The sequence below is a fragment of the Rhea pennata genome, chromosome 7 (assembly GCF_028389875.1).
Source record: "Rhea pennata isolate bPtePen1 chromosome 7, bPtePen1.pri, whole genome shotgun sequence".
Lineage (NCBI taxonomy): Eukaryota > Metazoa > Chordata > Aves > Rheiformes > Rheidae > Rhea > Rhea pennata.
In genome coordinates, this window is record NC_084669.1 from 36907328 (window position 1) to 36922863 (window position 15536).

The 15536-nt window shown below is 61.6% G+C and overlaps 2 protein-coding genes and 1 non-coding gene across 5 annotated transcripts; 2 read left to right on the forward strand and 1 right to left on the reverse strand.

Moving 5' to 3' along the window:
• Positions 1-1211: 1211 nt before the first annotated feature.
• Positions 1212-7871, reverse strand: EIF4EBP2 (eukaryotic translation initiation factor 4E binding protein 2). The gene is made up of 3 exons (XM_062580207.1): positions 7696-7871; positions 5477-5653; positions 1212-5322 (listed from the first exon to the last, which is right to left on the reverse strand). Exons 1-3 carry the CDS (start codon positions 7844-7846, stop codon positions 5291-5293), a joined length of 360 nt encoding a protein of 119 aa, XP_062436191.1. The 5' UTR covers positions 7847-7871; the 3' UTR covers positions 1212-5290.
• A 309-nt stretch (positions 7872-8180) lies between these two features.
• LRRC20 (leucine rich repeat containing 20) lies at positions 8181-15523 on the forward strand. 3 transcript variants are annotated; one of them, XM_062580087.1, is made up of 5 exons: positions 8181-8246; positions 9070-9241; positions 9832-9981; positions 10830-10997; positions 15265-15523. In XM_062580087.1, the coding sequence occupies exons 2-5, from the start codon at positions 9160-9162 to the stop codon at positions 15465-15467; spliced, it is 603 nt and encodes a 200-aa protein (XP_062436071.1). In that variant the 5' UTR covers positions 8181-8246; positions 9070-9159; the 3' UTR covers positions 15468-15523. The 3 variants fall into 3 exon arrangements, with proteins under 3 accessions (XP_062436071.1, XP_062436070.1, XP_062436072.1); XM_062580086.1 differs by lacking the exon at positions 8181-8246 and adding an exon at positions 8448-8515; XM_062580088.1 differs by lacking the exon at positions 8181-8246 and adding an exon at positions 8448-8515 and having other exon boundaries at positions 15319-15523.
• Positions 8230-8301, forward strand: TRNAE-UUC (transfer RNA glutamic acid (anticodon UUC)). Its single transcript has one exon. It is a non-coding gene; the product is annotated as a tRNA-Glu (tRNA).
• Positions 15524-15536: the final 13 nt, after the last annotated feature.

A 15536-nucleotide genomic window follows, 5' to 3' on the forward strand; every position in this document is an offset into this window, starting at 1 on the left:
CAACACGCGGCTGGTTGTAGAGGCCAGGCCTAAGAGCAAGCCCCTCCGAGAGCCGCTCGCCGCCTCTTCCTGCCTCGCACGAGGACTTGCGGGGCCTGGAGCAGGGAAATACAGCCCTCGGGAGACAGCAGGGTGGCCTGAGCTCTCCAGGCCTCCGGAGCAGGCCCTGACTGCTTGGGTCCCTTGAACACCTGCAGCGGTGACAACAAGGACTTCCCTGGTGGAAACTGAGGCCGGGCCAGGCCTGCCTCACCTCCTGGGACCTCAGCATCGGCGGGCCGGGTAGAAACCACCGGTCTCCAAGAACCTCAGGAAAGGAGACTCACTACAGGAGCTCTTTCGAGTAGTCCAGCAGCAGGAGCCCAGCGGGACCAGCCTCAAGACCGTCTTCAGCCGGTTTCGGTCAGGGCAGAGAACGAAGCGAAGATGGATTTCTTCCAAAAACGAAGCTGCAGAGATGCGAGAGCCGCAGCTGCTGTCGAGGCTGGGCTGGAGGGGGACCAGGGAGGGTCACAACCCGCTCTGGTCTGTGTCCCCGCCGTGGGCACGTGCGCGGCTCCAGGTCTAGTTTCTCGCGCTGGGTGGACCTCTCCGTACAGAGGGATCTGCACGGACGCGTCCTCAGGGCGCGGAGGGCTGGGCGCCGCTCCCGGGCCGCTTTAGACGTTACTCTTGGCTGCTGGCAGAAGTGATTGTTCATGGGATGACGATTTCTCAACCAGGCTGTTCGCTCTCATTTCCTTTCAGTCCTTCAAAGAAACTACTAGCTGCACCCAGGAGAACAGCTCGGCCCCCAACCTGCCGCCCCGGGAAAGCGCTGCCTGCGGGCGCTCGGCTTGCCGCAAAAAGTCGCGGTCGCAAAATCACAAAAAAAGAAACGGAATCACGCCGAGGGCGCGCGTTGTCCCCTAGCAGGCGTTAATGTTGAACCTGCAGAGAATTCACCTGCAAGCGCAAGTCAAGGGGGGGCTTCAGCAATTGCTCCAAGACCCCCCCCTTTCCCCCCCCCCCGCCGTCTCCCGCAGGCATCCCCCGCGGCGCCGCGCCGGCTGCAATGCAACGCGCGCCGGCGTCCACGGGAGGTCACGGCGGCACCGCGCCGCCGGGGAGGGATTTCCCGCTACGCCGGGCGGCGCGAAGCGAGGGGGGAACGCGGGGCCGCGCTTCCCGGCCCCCGCGCCGCCCGCGGTTGAGGAAACTCGAGCAGCGCGTTTTAATAGAATCAAGATGTTTATTGATCGCACCGTAACAGCAACCACCGGTGAGAGCTTTTGATTTTTTCCCTCCCAAACACCTGTTTCGAAAGACAGTAAAAAATACAACCCCGAACGCCGAGCGGCGGAGAGGCTGCCCAGAGACACGTCGGGCGCTCCTTGCTTTTCAGCCAGGATCCCGTTTAAAAAGGGAACTCGTACAAAGCGGAGGGGCCAGCAAACGGAGGCGGGGAAGGGGGCGTTCAGGGAAAAGAGAAAAAAAAAGGGGGGGGTGGGAAAGCGGTTCTGCATCTTTATAAAGGAAGGTCCAGGAGTGTCGCGTGGTCTACACGGCGACTGAAGCTCTCTCCAGCCGTGTTTCTTCTGGCTCCCGCCCGCAAGGTAACTGTCCTCCAATTATTTTATTTTTATTTATTTATCTTGGCTTCGAGAGCAGATTTTGCCAAACGAGTCGCTCTGCCGGCGTCGATGGTGCACGTTCGAGCGATCTCCCATGCTCAAGCGAGAACGTTTTCGCGGCCCCTGCCCTGCTGCTGCTGCTCCTTCAATCCAAGGATGCAACAGACTCCCTAGGATCTTCGTTTTAAGGAAAATATATTTATTTATATATAATATATATATTTGTGTGTGTTATAAACATCCACCCCACACACATATACGTATTTCTACTCGCACTCATTCACTCGGGCGCCCGAGGTGGCCATCTCCCAGTTAATGGCTCAAAGCACACGTCGCAACCTGCCGCACGCTACGTGGCGGGGTTTGAATCAGAGCAACGGTGCCAAAGGGACCAGAAGCCTCAAGTCGGGTGGACTTTGGGTGCAAAGCCTTTCTCTCTAACCATCTCCATTCGAGGATCTGGCGAAGCGAGTTCACGCCAGATCCACACGGCGTGAGATGCAGTCCAAAGGAAAGGATGTTTGCTACCAGGAGACTTCACGTTGCCTTGGTTTTGGTTTCTCCTCCCACCAGGACGGGAGGACAGAAACCTCCTGAAAGAGTTGAGCTCTTTTAACTCTTACCTCTACGTGGAAAAACTAGATCGAAGATGGTAGCTTAAAACTAGGCACTGCACCAATCCGAACCAAACACACCTAGAGAAATAAATTACCGAAAAAAAAAGTGCACAAACGCTGCATCTTTGATGCTGAACGTATCCACCACGCACCTGAACTGGAGGATTTTAACACTGTCTCTGAGAACAGAAAGCAGGGCACGAGCACGGAGCGGGCAGGCAAGGCCACCACCGCCACGCCACGGGCGCGGGGGGAGAAGAGCCGTCTGCCAGCGAGGCGGGGGACGGCGGCAGCGGCCGCCCCGGGCCGCCCGACGCCGAAGGGACCCTGGCCGCCCTTCTGAGGAAGGGAGGGGGAGCAGGCACTCAAGTGGGAGCTGCCAGCTGAAGCCTAGGTGGAAGATGAGGTCTAGGTGGAAGATGAAACGCGGGTATTTCGGGCGATACAGCATCTCCCCGAAGATGCAGCGTTCTGGGCCTTCACTTAGGTTTTGACCCATCTCGGTGACCGGTTGATGAAGCCAACCGGCTCCGCGTCACCGAGCAGTTTCCTAGACAGGCCACAGAGCCGGGCGAACGACTAAACCGGCCGAGAAGACGAGGAGGAGGACGCCGCACGTGCACGCCGCGCCAGCTCCCCTCGCCTTCCCGATACGCCCAGTTTCGGAGCAGCATCTTCCCCAGCACGCGATGCCGGTCACCGAGCGCTGCGAGAAGCCAAAGAGCCGCCAGGCACTGGCGTAACTTGCACGAGATGCTCAAGCCAAAACACAAGATCTTCGTGACGGAAGAGATGTAAGAACCGGTCCCTACCAGGGTGGAAGAGAGGAGGCGGAGCAAAGGGCGAAATTAGAAAACGATTTCGTCCTGCCCTCTGAGGCTGATTTAGCAAGACAGATTTGAGAGCCCAGGGGAGAAATGCCGCATCCGCAGACTAATTAGACCGGAGAACAGAGCGGTCCGAAACACGCCTGAGCTGTCAAAGGCACGTTGTATGTGCAGCCAAAGCTCGGAAAGGAAAGCAGTTCCTCCCAAGAGCTTTGGAAGACCTTAGACAGCTGTGACAAGACCAAGAGCTTATCGCAGCTGTCTGGTAGCCCTTCGCCTGGCCAAGCGGCCAGCTCGTATCCTCAGAAAGGGATGCAAGAGAGCTTTTCCATCCAAAGGCCACAATCCCTTTTGAAAATCTCCCTGGGAAGGGATACGGGGAGGCGAAGCACCGAAGGAAAAAAGCACCTGCATCTTAGCTCTCCATGTCGCTGCTGCATTTAGTTCTTTCAAAGAAACCACGGTATTAAAACCTTCTCCAGGCCAAAGCTCTCACCCAGAAGAGCAAAAAAAGAATAAAATAAAATCTCCGAATGGAAAAGCTCTCTTACAGACCTGAAACGTCTGAAAGGTCAAGCAGGCTCTCAGCTTGGTGCTGAGTAGTAGTTTTGCAGAAGCAAAAGGCAAACAGGTAGAGCACTCAAGACCACCACCGACACGTCCTCGAATCCTCTCGCACGTCGACCTTTGTGCCTCCAGGAATATTGGAGGGAAGGATGCAAGGGAAGAGCTTGAGCACGCTTGTTTTGCTCTGTCAGAAGAAAGAAGCTGACAGCCAGAGAAGGGCAAGAAGTGAGCAGGGAGCAAGGTCGTGTGACACCCGGCACCCCACTGCTCCTCTCTGGGTTTTTTTCAGAGAAAATGAGACTACGCTGTGCAAACTCCTCCAGTACCCTGGGACTAACTAGCAGCCAGGTAGCTTGCAAGCCAGAGCAAGCCACTCCGAGGCTGTCTTTGGTGAGCTCATCGTTCAAAATAGGGTAGTAAGATCCTTCTACGAGTTTGGAAACCAGATCCAGCGCATGGTCGACCTGGCACGTCAGAGCCCCGACACCGCCAGGCAGGTCTGGCTGCCTGTAGGCATCTAGCGCGCTTGGGAGAGCAGCCAAAGGAGCTACACACGACTGGCCGAAATGACACAGGACCAGCAGAAACGATGCAGGACCAACGGACGACCCCACGTACCCGGAGCTGGGGCCAGAGCCAGGCAGGGCAGCCTAGAGCAACCGAAACGGTGCTAGACACCTACGTGCCCACAGCTCGTTCCCACCCGGGGCCGGACGAGAGCCAGAGCAGGAGGCCAGCGCTGCAAACCCAACTACGCCCCTGAGGGCCCTTCCCAGCTCCCCAGGGGTTTCATCGCTCCGTAGCGGGGCAGTAGGAGCACGCAAACGAGCCACCGTCGGCGGTCCGCGTCCAGGTCCCGGTCCCGGTGGGGACCCAAAGGGGGAGGGCACGGGCTCTGAGGAGACCCCGCGCCTCCCCACGCGCGCCGCGGCCCAAGCCGATTCCTGAGACGGCAAACGTCGCCGAGGGATTTTGCTCCTGTGTTATTCACATTTTGAAGGGGGGGGAATTAAAAAAAAAAAATGGGGGGGGGGTAAGAAATAGAGAGAGCACTTTTCAGGACACGTTCACCCCAGCCCAAAAAAGGAGTTACCAGGAAAGCGCCCCTTTTCAGTACCGAAGATAAAACCCAGGGCTTTCTAGACGCGGGGCTCTGCGGGAAGGGGAGCGGGGCCGGCGGCCGCGGGGCGCGCGGCGCCCGAGGAGCAGGGCCGCGGCGGGACGCTTCGCCCCATCCCGGGCCGAGCCTCCGGGAGAAGGGGCCGAGCGGCGCGGCGCGGCCCCGAACCCTGCCGAGCCGCCGGGAAGGGGGCGGTCAGCCGCTTAAAAACCCTCGATTTTCACGCGTAGTCCTTAAAACGAGTTTCGCACCGGGGCCGGGGCGAGGACAGGACGGTTGCCGGCGTAAGGAGGCATCGGGAACGAGCCGTTTCGGAAGTACCTTCAGCGCCTGTCCGCGACGTGGCCGGCCAGAGAAATCGGGTGTGTGGGGGCAAAAATAAAATAAAGAAGGGGTCGAAAGGGGGAAGTGGCCACGGAGAGCCCGCGGGGTGGGGGGGGGGGGACACGGAGCCTCCCGCGGCAGCTCCCGCTCGGCTCGGGGCCGACGGCTCCGCCGAATTCGGTGCGCGCAGGTGTCGGGAGTCGCTGCCTCTCCGCCGGCCGATCAGATGTCCATCTCGAACTGCGCGTCGTCGCCTGGCGAGAGACGGCGAGGGGTGAGGCAGGCGCGTACGGGAAGGGGGCAAACGCTACGGAAAGGCTCGCCCGGAAAAGCCCCAACAAAATCCCCGCGGGCCGGGGCGGCTTCGCGCGGATACCGAGGGAGCGGGCGGGAGCGCCGCTCTCTTACCCATCGAAGGCTTCCCGTCGTGGTTGTTCAGGTTGTTCACCTCCGCTTTGGGCTCCTCGGCCGCAGAGCCGGGGCTGGTGACACCGGGAATATTCGGGAGATGGCACGGCGGCGTCTGGGCCATGGGCGAGTTGCGGCGGTCAAGCAGGAACTTGCGGTCGTAGATGATCCGGGTACCTAGGCACGGGCGAGAGGGCAGGACCGGCGCGTCAGGACGCATCCTGCCCGCCCGCTCCCGGGGCGCTCAGCCTCGAGCGCCGCCGGGGCTGCTCTTCCTCGACGTGCTGCCGAACCTCCCCTTCACAGCCCCTTGGACCTTCCCCAAGCTTTCGTGTCTGCAGGAGGAGTCAACCAGCAGCCCTGCGCCCCAAAACCTCGTGTTCACCCACAGGAGAGGACAAGTTTCCTCACGAAGGACCTCTGCTAAAGCCCAAGGATGCTTTGGGAGGGTCAACGCATCGGCACCCCGCGCGCACCACGGCTAGTACGCCCGCTCGTACCCGCGCACAGCGGTGGCAGCCGATACGGCAACGCCGGGAAACCACCGAGGGTCGCAGCCGAGGTCCGGCCACAGTGTGCCCCCACGCCTTGTTTTGGGGGCTTCTCCCGGCCGTGGTCCTGCAAGCCCTTCTCCAGGCCAGGAGCACCGGCGGCGGGAGACACAACCCGGACCAGGAATGGTGCAGCCCCACCTGGCTATCCACAGACCAGGGTATTCCCGTCTACACTAAGAGGAAGAAGCATCCACCGTTCAACGCGCTCCTTCCCCGGCGCCCCAGGTGGGACACGGAGGCCTCAGCAGCAGAGCAGCCACCACATATGCAGACAACCATGGAAGTTTCACTCTGCTTTCTACTGCAAATGCAAAATATTCGCTACCAGGAAGCACCTAGGCTGGCTTCTGGCTCCAGGGAGTTTCTACGGCCAACAGCGGGGCCACGCTCGAGCTGTTAAGGGCCTCAGACGTTTACATTTTTTGTCCTGGAGATGCCAACAGAGGGAGGTGGAACTCGCTCCCCAGCAAAAACAACTTTATCAGGGCTAAGGAGTAAAATGCAATGGTTTTCATTCCAAGATAAGAATTGCAGGAAGCTATTCTTAGCGGGGCGCACAGCTGTGGGTAGGAAAAAAAAGCCACCATCGCCTTTGCGTCCCGCTTTCGGCTTCTATCGGGAGCTCCCAGAGAGCCAGGACACGGAGCAACCTGCGCGCTCACGCTCCGTCGCGACGCAGAAGCCGCTCCGCGCGATTGCCCAGCGAGGCCAATTTTTGACAGCACGCTAAGTAGGTGACTCAGAGGACTCGCAGAGGCCGGTTACCGGCGTAAACACAAGGCTGCTTTTCAGTCCGGGCATCGCGGCAGCGACCCGAAGGCAAAGCGCGCAAAGGAATTCAAAAACGACGAGCAGCGCTGGCAACCCCAGCTCGGGGCGAAGTTCTGCGTCCGGAAAGGGGTTGAGAGTTAGCAAAAGCATCACCCTGGGTGACTACCGCGTGCGTGCGTGCAAGCGCGCGCACGCTCTTCTCCCCTCTTTTAAAGCGAAGCTTGTGCGCGACCCCAGCCCTCGCGCTGCTCGTCTGAAGCGGACGGTGCGCCGGCGCGCCGCGCCGCGTTTTTCCAGGCAAGGGGCCCCGCGTATTTCGCGTCGCGGGAGCGGGCGGCGGCGGCCGCGCGAGCTTCGTCCCGTTTTCCTGCTCACGTCAAACGTCTCGCCCGCGGGCGGCCGCTCGGCGGCCGGATACTCCGTCTCCTGCAAAGCGCCGCGCGCGTCCTACTTGCAAAGCGCTGCGGATTAGGGCAACTGCGGGTCGGTAGAGAGGGTATCCCGGGTTTTCGCCCCCACACCCCCGCCCCGTGTCCCCCCCGGGCGCGGGTGTCGCCCTCCGGCCGTGCCCGCACGTGTCGCTGCTCGGGGCGGCAGCGGTAGGGCCACGTTGCAGCCGCGGAGCGCCAGGCCCGGGCAGGTCGCGCTGCCGAGGAGCTCTGCGCTCCGTGCGGGCCGGGCCGGGCCGGGCCGGGCCGGGCCGGGGGGCAGGACGAGCCCCGCCGCGGGCCGCGCAACCCCGCGCGCAGCCCCGCGCGCAGCCCCGCGCGCAGCCAAGGTCACGCGCCGCCGGAGCCGCCGCGCTGCGGAGCGGCGGAGGCGGCGCGGCCCCGCCCGGCTCGGCGCGGCGCGGCGCGGCCCGGCTCGGCTCGGCACGGCTCGGCGCGGGCTCACCGCCGGGGGTGGTGGAGAAGAGGGTGCCGCCGGGGGTGGTGCAGTAGTCGTGGGGCAGCTGCGCCGCGTCGCTGATGGCCACGGTGCGCGTGCGGGCGGGGATGGCGCGGCTCTGGCTCGCCTGGTGCCCGCCGCCGCCGCCCGACGCCATGGCCCGCGCCTTTGTCCCCGCCGAGGCGCGCCGGGGGCGGGCCGCGCCGCGGGCCGCCCGGGGACCCCCGGCACCGCCCCCGGGGCCGCCCCCCCGGGGCCGCCCCTTCCGCGCGGGGCCGCTCCCCCCCAGCGCGGGGCCGCCCCTCCCACGCGGGGCCGCCCCCACCCCGCCCGGGACCGCCCCCCCCACGCGGGGCCGCCCCTCCCACGCGGGGCCGCCCCCACCCCGCCCGGGACCGCCCCCCCCACGCGGGGCCGCCCCTCCCACGCGGGGCCGCCCCCACCCCGCCCGGGACCGCCCCCCCCCCCCGGCGCTGGCCCCGGCGGCGGCGCTTGGCGGCGGCGCTTGGCGGCGGCGCGGCCCCCGACGGCGGCCGCCGCTCCCACGTGGTCTAGCGGTGAGGATTCCTGGCTTTCACCCAGGCGGCCCGGGTTCGACTCCCGGCGTGGGAAGCCGCCCCCCCCGCCCCCTTTTGTTCGCAGCCGGGTGGTGATGATTGGGGGCGGGGGGGGGGGATCCCGGCGGCTCCCGCCCCAGCGGATCCCGAGGGTCCCGCGCTGATTGGCTGCGCGGCGGCCGCAGTTCCCCGTCGGGTCCGCCCCGCGGGCGGCAGCTGCCGCCGTCCTTCCGCGCGGGCCCGGCCCGGAGGCGGCCGCGCTGCGCCCGGTAAGGCCGGGCCCCGCCGCGCAACGCCCCGCAGCCCCCCGGCCCCGCACAACGCCCCGCAGCGCTGCTCTGCCTGCCCCCCGGCCCCCCAGCCCTGTGCAATGCCCCACAGCGTTGCACTTGCCGCCCCCACGTCCCCATGCGATGCCCCACAGCGTTGCTCTTGCTTCCCCCGCGTCCCCGTGCAATGCCCCGCAGCATTGCTCCGGACTCCGCTCCGTGCACAGCCCTTGCCCCGTGCAGCAGCCCCCTCAGTGCCACCACATCACGGTGCAATGCCCTGGCACAGTGCCCTGCATGAGCAACACAAGTTCGACACCATCCCCAGGGCCGAGTCAGAGGCAGGGCAGAGCACAGCAGGGTCCGGCCCCGCGGGACCGCCGGCGCAGCAGCGGGGCTCCGCTCGCTTTGGAGCCTGACCGGTGTCGAAGGCCACCCGGGCCGCTCCGCCTCCCCCAGCACCGAGCTAACGCGGGCAGAGCAGCGCTGCCGCCCCGCCAGCCGCCCCTGCCAGGGGACTGCCCCCGAGCGTTTGCCCTGCCGTTTATTTTTAGTGCCCCTCGCCCGGGACGCCGGGGGATGTCACCGGATCCCTCGCCGTCTCCTGCTGCAGATCCTCCCGCAGAAGCGCTTCCCTGGAGGCGATGCAGAAAAAGATGGGAGAAGCCGTCGCCCGAGTGGCTCGGAAGGTGAACGACACGGTGGAGAATAAAAGCGACTCCCTGGGTGAGTTCGGCGCCCCACGCAACAGGCAGGAGGATCGGGTGTCCCGGAGCGGGTCCCTTTGCAGCGCTGCCGGCCGGTCTAAATAAAGCCGTCGGCCGCGCCGCGCGCCGCTGGAGAGGTGCCCGCGCACCTTGCGGGGGGCTCGGACCTTAGCCCTCCTGCCTTGCTCGGCGGCGCCCGGCTCCTGGCCGCTCTCCCGCTCCCCAAATCCACGCCGTCAAGTTTTTCTGGGTTCTTCCAGTTTGGCTTTCTTATCTTGGTCAGCTTTTGCGGTCCACGTAGGGTTGGTGGGCTCCCTTGCTGATGGGACCTCTGGAGGCATCAGATCCGGGCCCTGCTCGAGCTCAGGGCCACATCCCGGCGAGCGAGGGAGGTCTCCACGGATCGGGGGGGGGGGGTGTCCCCACTGCCTCTCCGGGCCCCGTTCTGGGCTTGACCATCCCTGCGGGGAGGATTTTCCTTGCATCTAACCAGCATTGCCCCTCTCGCAACTCATGCCCGTTGCCCCTCGCCCCGTCACAGCCTGTCTCGGAGACGCGCCCGGCTCCATCGTCTCCTCTCCCCTCTCCTCTCCCCCCTTCCCCGCGCAGATCTGGCCGAGTGCAAGCTGATGACCTTCCCCGTGGGCATTTACAAAGCCGTGCGGAGCGTCGCCGACGGGATCCACCGCATCACGCTGGCCAACAACGAGCTCAAGGCGCTCACCAGCAGGTTCATGACCACCTTCAGCCAGCTGCGAGGTAAGGGCTGCCCTTCCTTCCCCCCCCCCCCCATGTGCACGGAACATCTCTTTAGGAGAGATGAAGGTCACTGGATCCAGCAGCAGGAGATTAAGATGCAAAAAAACCCAGTAATATTCTGCACATGAAAGTGCCACGGAAATGCTGCGGCCGGGGCAGGCGCTGGGGCCGCGGCGGAGACCTGCGGGCAGCGCGCTGCCTGCCGTCGGAGGGCAGCTTGCTGGCCAGGAGCACATTGCTTTGGGTTTCACAGCGAGCAGCAGCGTGCCTCTACTTAAGCATAGTGCGAGTCTCGAGCTAGCGCTGCTTTCCTACCAATACTCTCCTTGAGTACAAACCGCCGTCACTTAGGGGCGAGAAACTGCATGTTTGAAACCTGCTCCGTTTCCTCTTAATCAGCACGTTTTTCTCGTTGCTCTCCCATATTTCTGCCCCATCAGCTGCTTGCAAGGATCTGCTGCTTTGCAATAGCCGCTCCCCACAGCGCGCGCGCACGAGGCCCCGCTCCAAATCCAGGCAGGAGGAAAGGGGCAAACGCCGCAGGATGGGCTAAAGGAGAGCGTCCCCAGGGTGGGTTTTTTTTTCGCTCCCCAGCCAAGTTGCCGTCACCCAGCCCTTCCTCAGCTTGCCTCGGGGTGCGCCCGGTCTCGGCGGGGCTTTGCGAGGGGGCAGATGCCCCGGCGATCGCCCGGGTAGGTGCCACCTACGCACACCGGCGTTAGCCTGGGTATTTACAGCGCGGAAAGCTCGGCGCTGCAGGAGACGGGCGGCGTTCCCACGCGGCGGGTCGCGTTTCCCCCAGCGCGGGTCTCGCACCCTGACGCCCCTCTCCCCTGCCCGAACTGCAGAGCTGGACCTGGAAGGGAACCTCCTGCACCGGCTGCCAGAGGAGGTGAGATCCCTGCCGCACCTGCGCGCCATCAACCTCTCCCGCAACCGCTTCCGGCGCTTCCCCGAGCCGCTGGCCGCCGTCAGCACCCTCGAGACCATCGAGCTGGAGGAGAACGAGATCGCAGGTGAGGGGGAGCCCCAGCCCCAGCCCCGCTTCGTTTTCCCACCCCTGCTCTGCTCGCCGGTGCCGGCGGAGCCCATCCTGGTGGCGTCACGCGCCGTTGAGCCCTCCACCAGTTTGCACCAGTTCCCTGATTTTCACAGGGGAGAGGAGAGGGAAAAAAAAATAAAAAAAATCAAGCGCCATTCGAGCAGCCCTATTCACCAGGCTGGGACTCTGCACTTTGCTCAGGCATTAGGGACGAGGGCGCTCCCACCAGGTGCTGGGGTCGGGGAGCCGGTCCCGGGGCAGCACCCGCAGGGTTTCCCCTCTCTCCTGCTTTTCGTGTAGCGCATAAACCCGCCCGAGCGTTTCGCCAAGCAAGTAGGAGCCATAAAGCTACAAACCCTCCTGCGGGAGCAGCAAAAAGCTGCTCTTTCGCTGACCCTGGAACCGGAGAAAATCTTCTGCCCGCAAAGGAATAGAGAGAAACAGTTGGAGCAGCTAAAAGCTGGGTGAAAGGGGTGGCTGTTAGCTGCAGATAAAAGAGGTTATTCTAGGAACAAGTTTTCAGAGAACTGGGTCTCGCATATCCTACAGCTTGCACGAGTCCCCAAGGAGGTAAATATTAGAGCGAATCAACACATTTTGCTTTTTATCTAGGATCTCTTCGGCTGCGGGTGGGAAAGCAGTTTTCTGCAAAGCTCTCTGCTGGCATCCAGGTTTTATTAGCAGCGTCAGCTGCTCCCTGGCACCTCCTGTAGAAACCCAACACATGAAATATTGCTTTGTTCCTCTGTGTGAAAGCCAAGTATGTTTCCTTACTCCTTTTTTCCTCCCATTTTCCAAAGAAAGCTGTGTAGCTGTTAGCTCCCTCGGTAGCTTTGGGACCTAATTGGCTGACTTCGGTGGGGCATGACGTGGGAGTCAAGGTCTCCAAACGCTGTTTGTTTGCACGAAGAGCGCACGCTAAGCGAAGGGTGATCGGTGCTGCAGGGCGACGCCACCACCCCATCGCCGTTTCTCGCCGGACGAGGCCACGCTCCTCCGCCTCTCGCCCAGCATCTCTGGGGCCAGAGTTGCTCCTCTCCACAAAAAGGATAACTTTGTTCTTTTCTTACAGCAGGAGAGCAAATACAAGTTAAAGGGCTCAGGTGGTGAACACCAGCTCGGGGCTGGCAGACCCTCCTCCAGCTAAACATTTTGGGAAGCTGGATGACAGCACATGCTGAATAGCAGCATCTGACCCTGCTGAGCAGGCCTGGCATCAAGGAGCTTTTTGGTCCTACTCACTCCTGTGCAGCCTGGTCCATCACAGTCCTGTTCTCCTACCACTCTTATTTAAGTAGTGCTGGGAAGGCCAGGTAAAGCCTAGTTCTCCATCATGCATATCCTGCTGCTGAGCCTAGGAGCCTCCAAGAAGATCAGAGGTGTCACCTCCCTGGCATGCTGTCCCATCCAGGAGCACCAAGTGACCAATGAAAGCAGAGCTTCAGCGTTTCAGTTCTTCTCCATGCAAGCAGAGTCATTTCTTCTGCAGTTGAATTTTCTGGGGCTGTTGTGAATTTCCCTGGAGCATTTAAGATCCAGCTGCATCTACTGCCATGCCCTGGCTAGGGTGGCTGTGATGTGACCATGCTTGCAGCAGAGCTGTGCTTTGGTGGCAGAAGGTGCTGTGGCAGGTGACACCCCCTCTCTGCCCCCTGCCCATGCAAGAGTCCAGCTCTCTACAGCTTGCTTACAGCCTGGCTATAGCAGGAGCCCTTGAGGAAACCACCTGCAGGTGGGCTCAGGCTCATGTAGAGGCACAGGCAGCGCCCGCCGCCTTTTGTAGCGTGGGGCCCAGCTTGCTCTGCTAACGAGCCGGGGCCCCGCTGTGGATAAAAGGCTGGTGGAAGGCAGAGAAGCCCTCTACAGAGGGTGGGCTAGGTGGGTGGAGGGCTTTTCATCAGCTGGTGGTACTGCACTGGCTGTGTGGGGATGAGAAAGCAGTGGGGGGAGTAGTCAGTGTGCTGTAGAGCAGATAGTCACAGCAGGGATGAGCACTGGCTGGGCTGATGAAGGGCTGCTGCAATGCGAGAGGGCTGTGAGCTTGTTGTGTGATGGTGGTAGCTTGCAGAGATGTGAATAATCCTCCTGGAGATGCAGTCAGGGTTGATATGCGACAGCTCAGGGCTAAAGTTGCAGTGTGGAGACAGTGAGCTGGTTTTCAGCAATGCTTTTGAAAAAGGTTGGCTGGAGGCAGCGCTGGCTGTGGGTTCTTGCAGTGCTCAGGCTGCTGCTGGGTGCAGGAGCGTGGGTGGAAGCAGCTCTGTGCTCTTGGCTAGCCTCTAGGCAGGTGTGAAGGAGAGCAGTGAAAGCTGGTTGCTGAGTGAATGTGGGTTTCTTGGGAGGCCAAGCAGGAGTGTGGCTGGGTCTCCTGGGGTCTGGGTTGGGTGCTGCTGCCCAGCATGACCCATAGTGGCTCCAAACCCTGGAGCTAAGAGGTGTTTGTGCATAGCTTTGGTGTGCAGCTGATCCTGTGCTTTTTGTGCTCAGGATGGTGCTTCAGCCTTCTCCAGCGTGCCTGCTCACCCAACATTGATGTCACAGCAAATAGACCTCAAAGTGAAGAGCAGCCCCATTGCAGAGGAGATCCCTGACCTGCCAGCAGCCAGACCGCGGTGTGCTGAGACTGCCCTGTGTGCATGGTGGCTGGTGCAGCAGGCACAGGCTGGTGCAAGCGGGTGTGTGTGCGTTAGGGACCCCCTGTCCTTGGGTCTGGCATGTCCCCCTCAGTCCAGGGACATGCAGATACAAAGTGGAGGTTACCTCCTGGGGCTGTGAGGCTCCAACGCAGCGTGGGAATTGCAGCAGAGGGGATGTGGCTGCAGGAAAGCTGAGGACTTCATGGGTCTGCATCCCTGCCGGATGGCTTTTTGTCCATGATTCATCATCTGTTAAAGCCCCCTTGACGCTCAGGTGAACTAGCTTTTCTTCACGCTTGCTTCTGGGGCACTGGAACAAGGCAAGGAACCGCTGCCTCTTGGCACCCTTTGAAACCACGGTCTGGAAAGCAAATGGCTTCAATTTGCCCTGTGAAGGGTGCAGGTTTTCACGGAAACCTAAAGGAAAAATTTGCAGCCCGGCTCTTAGAGTTGCTTCATTGACTGGGAGGCGTTTCTCCCCGCTGGGGTCGGCGCCGCGAGCTGCGTTTCTCGAGCCCGCAAGCCGGCTTCGTGCCGCACACGAGTCATCGCTCGTTAACCTGGGGACTGAGCCGTAGGGTCATTTATTGCTTTTTTTAGAAGCTGGAAGGAAAGCCTTAGCAAGGCTGAGACTTGCGAGTTGGTGTGGTCTCGGCGTAGCAGGAAAAGAGGTGTTTGCTTTGCTTAGCTGCTTAAATCTAAGCAATTTGGAGTTTATTGCTTGGGGTAACCTCGGAGGCTTATGGGAGCATAAGATTTATCCTAACGCATTGATTTCTGTGCGTCAAGAAGAAAATGCAAAATGACACAGCGGAGCCGCGATGAGCGAATCCATCGTGAAGAGCAGTTACAGAAGCCACAGCGGAGAGCGGCCTGATGGGATGCGTGCCGTTACGGAATACGTGCGCTTCCAGCTCTGTAGCATTGCAGAAAATAGGGCTGTTTTCTGGAGAGAAAAAAATAGCCACCAGAGAGAACCTATGTTTGCGTCTCTTCCAGGATAAGCTAATCGTCATGGTTTAAAATGCTGTGAGCATCCCACCAGCTCTAATCGCACCAGCACGGAAACGCGGCTAGCTGCAGCGCGGTTCAATAACTTGCTTTCACCTTACCCTCCCGGTCAGTTTTTTCTCCTTTTTCCCATCGGTTGCGCTGCAAAAAGCAGCAGCAGCAAGAGGAGGAGGGAGAAACCTGGAAGAGAGGCGGGTGGAAGAGGCTTTTACGACTTCCGAGAAGCCTCGGTACTGTAACTTAGGAAGAAAAACCCGGTTATCAGCAGGCCTAACGCCACCAGGTCAGCTTTCCACCCCCGCGGGGGGGATTTTTGGGGGACTGCAAGCTAAAAAATGACGGGAAGTGCAGCTCCGCACCAAGTATCGATGGAGTAAATCAGATCTGGGCAAAAAAAAAAAAAAAGGATTTCTTTAATTTTGGTGGCCAACGCATCCTCCTCCTCTAGCAGTCCTGTTGCTTTTCTTCTTAGGGTCGACTTTTAAGGTTTAGGTTTCCGTATCGGCCTCAACTCCCCTTGAGCGCGTCCACGAGACCCGCGAGCGCGGTGGTGCTTTTTTTTATTTTGTTTGATTTTCTCTTTCAAGGGGGCAGGGAGGACACGGAGTAAGGGAGCGATTGCAACCCGCGGCGCTCTTTGCCTTGCAGACGTGCCCGTGGAGCTGCTGGCCGCCATGCGCTCCCTGCGGCGCCTCAACCTGCGCGCCAACCCGCTGGGCGCCGAGCTGCGCGCCCTCGCCGGGCCCCTCGTCCCCTTCGAGCTGCTCGTGTCCCCCGAGGGGCCGCCGCGAGCCTGAGCCCCCCCCTTCCCCGTCCCCGAGGATCCCCGATTAAACGCTCTTGCGCCAACGTGCCTCTCCTGCCTG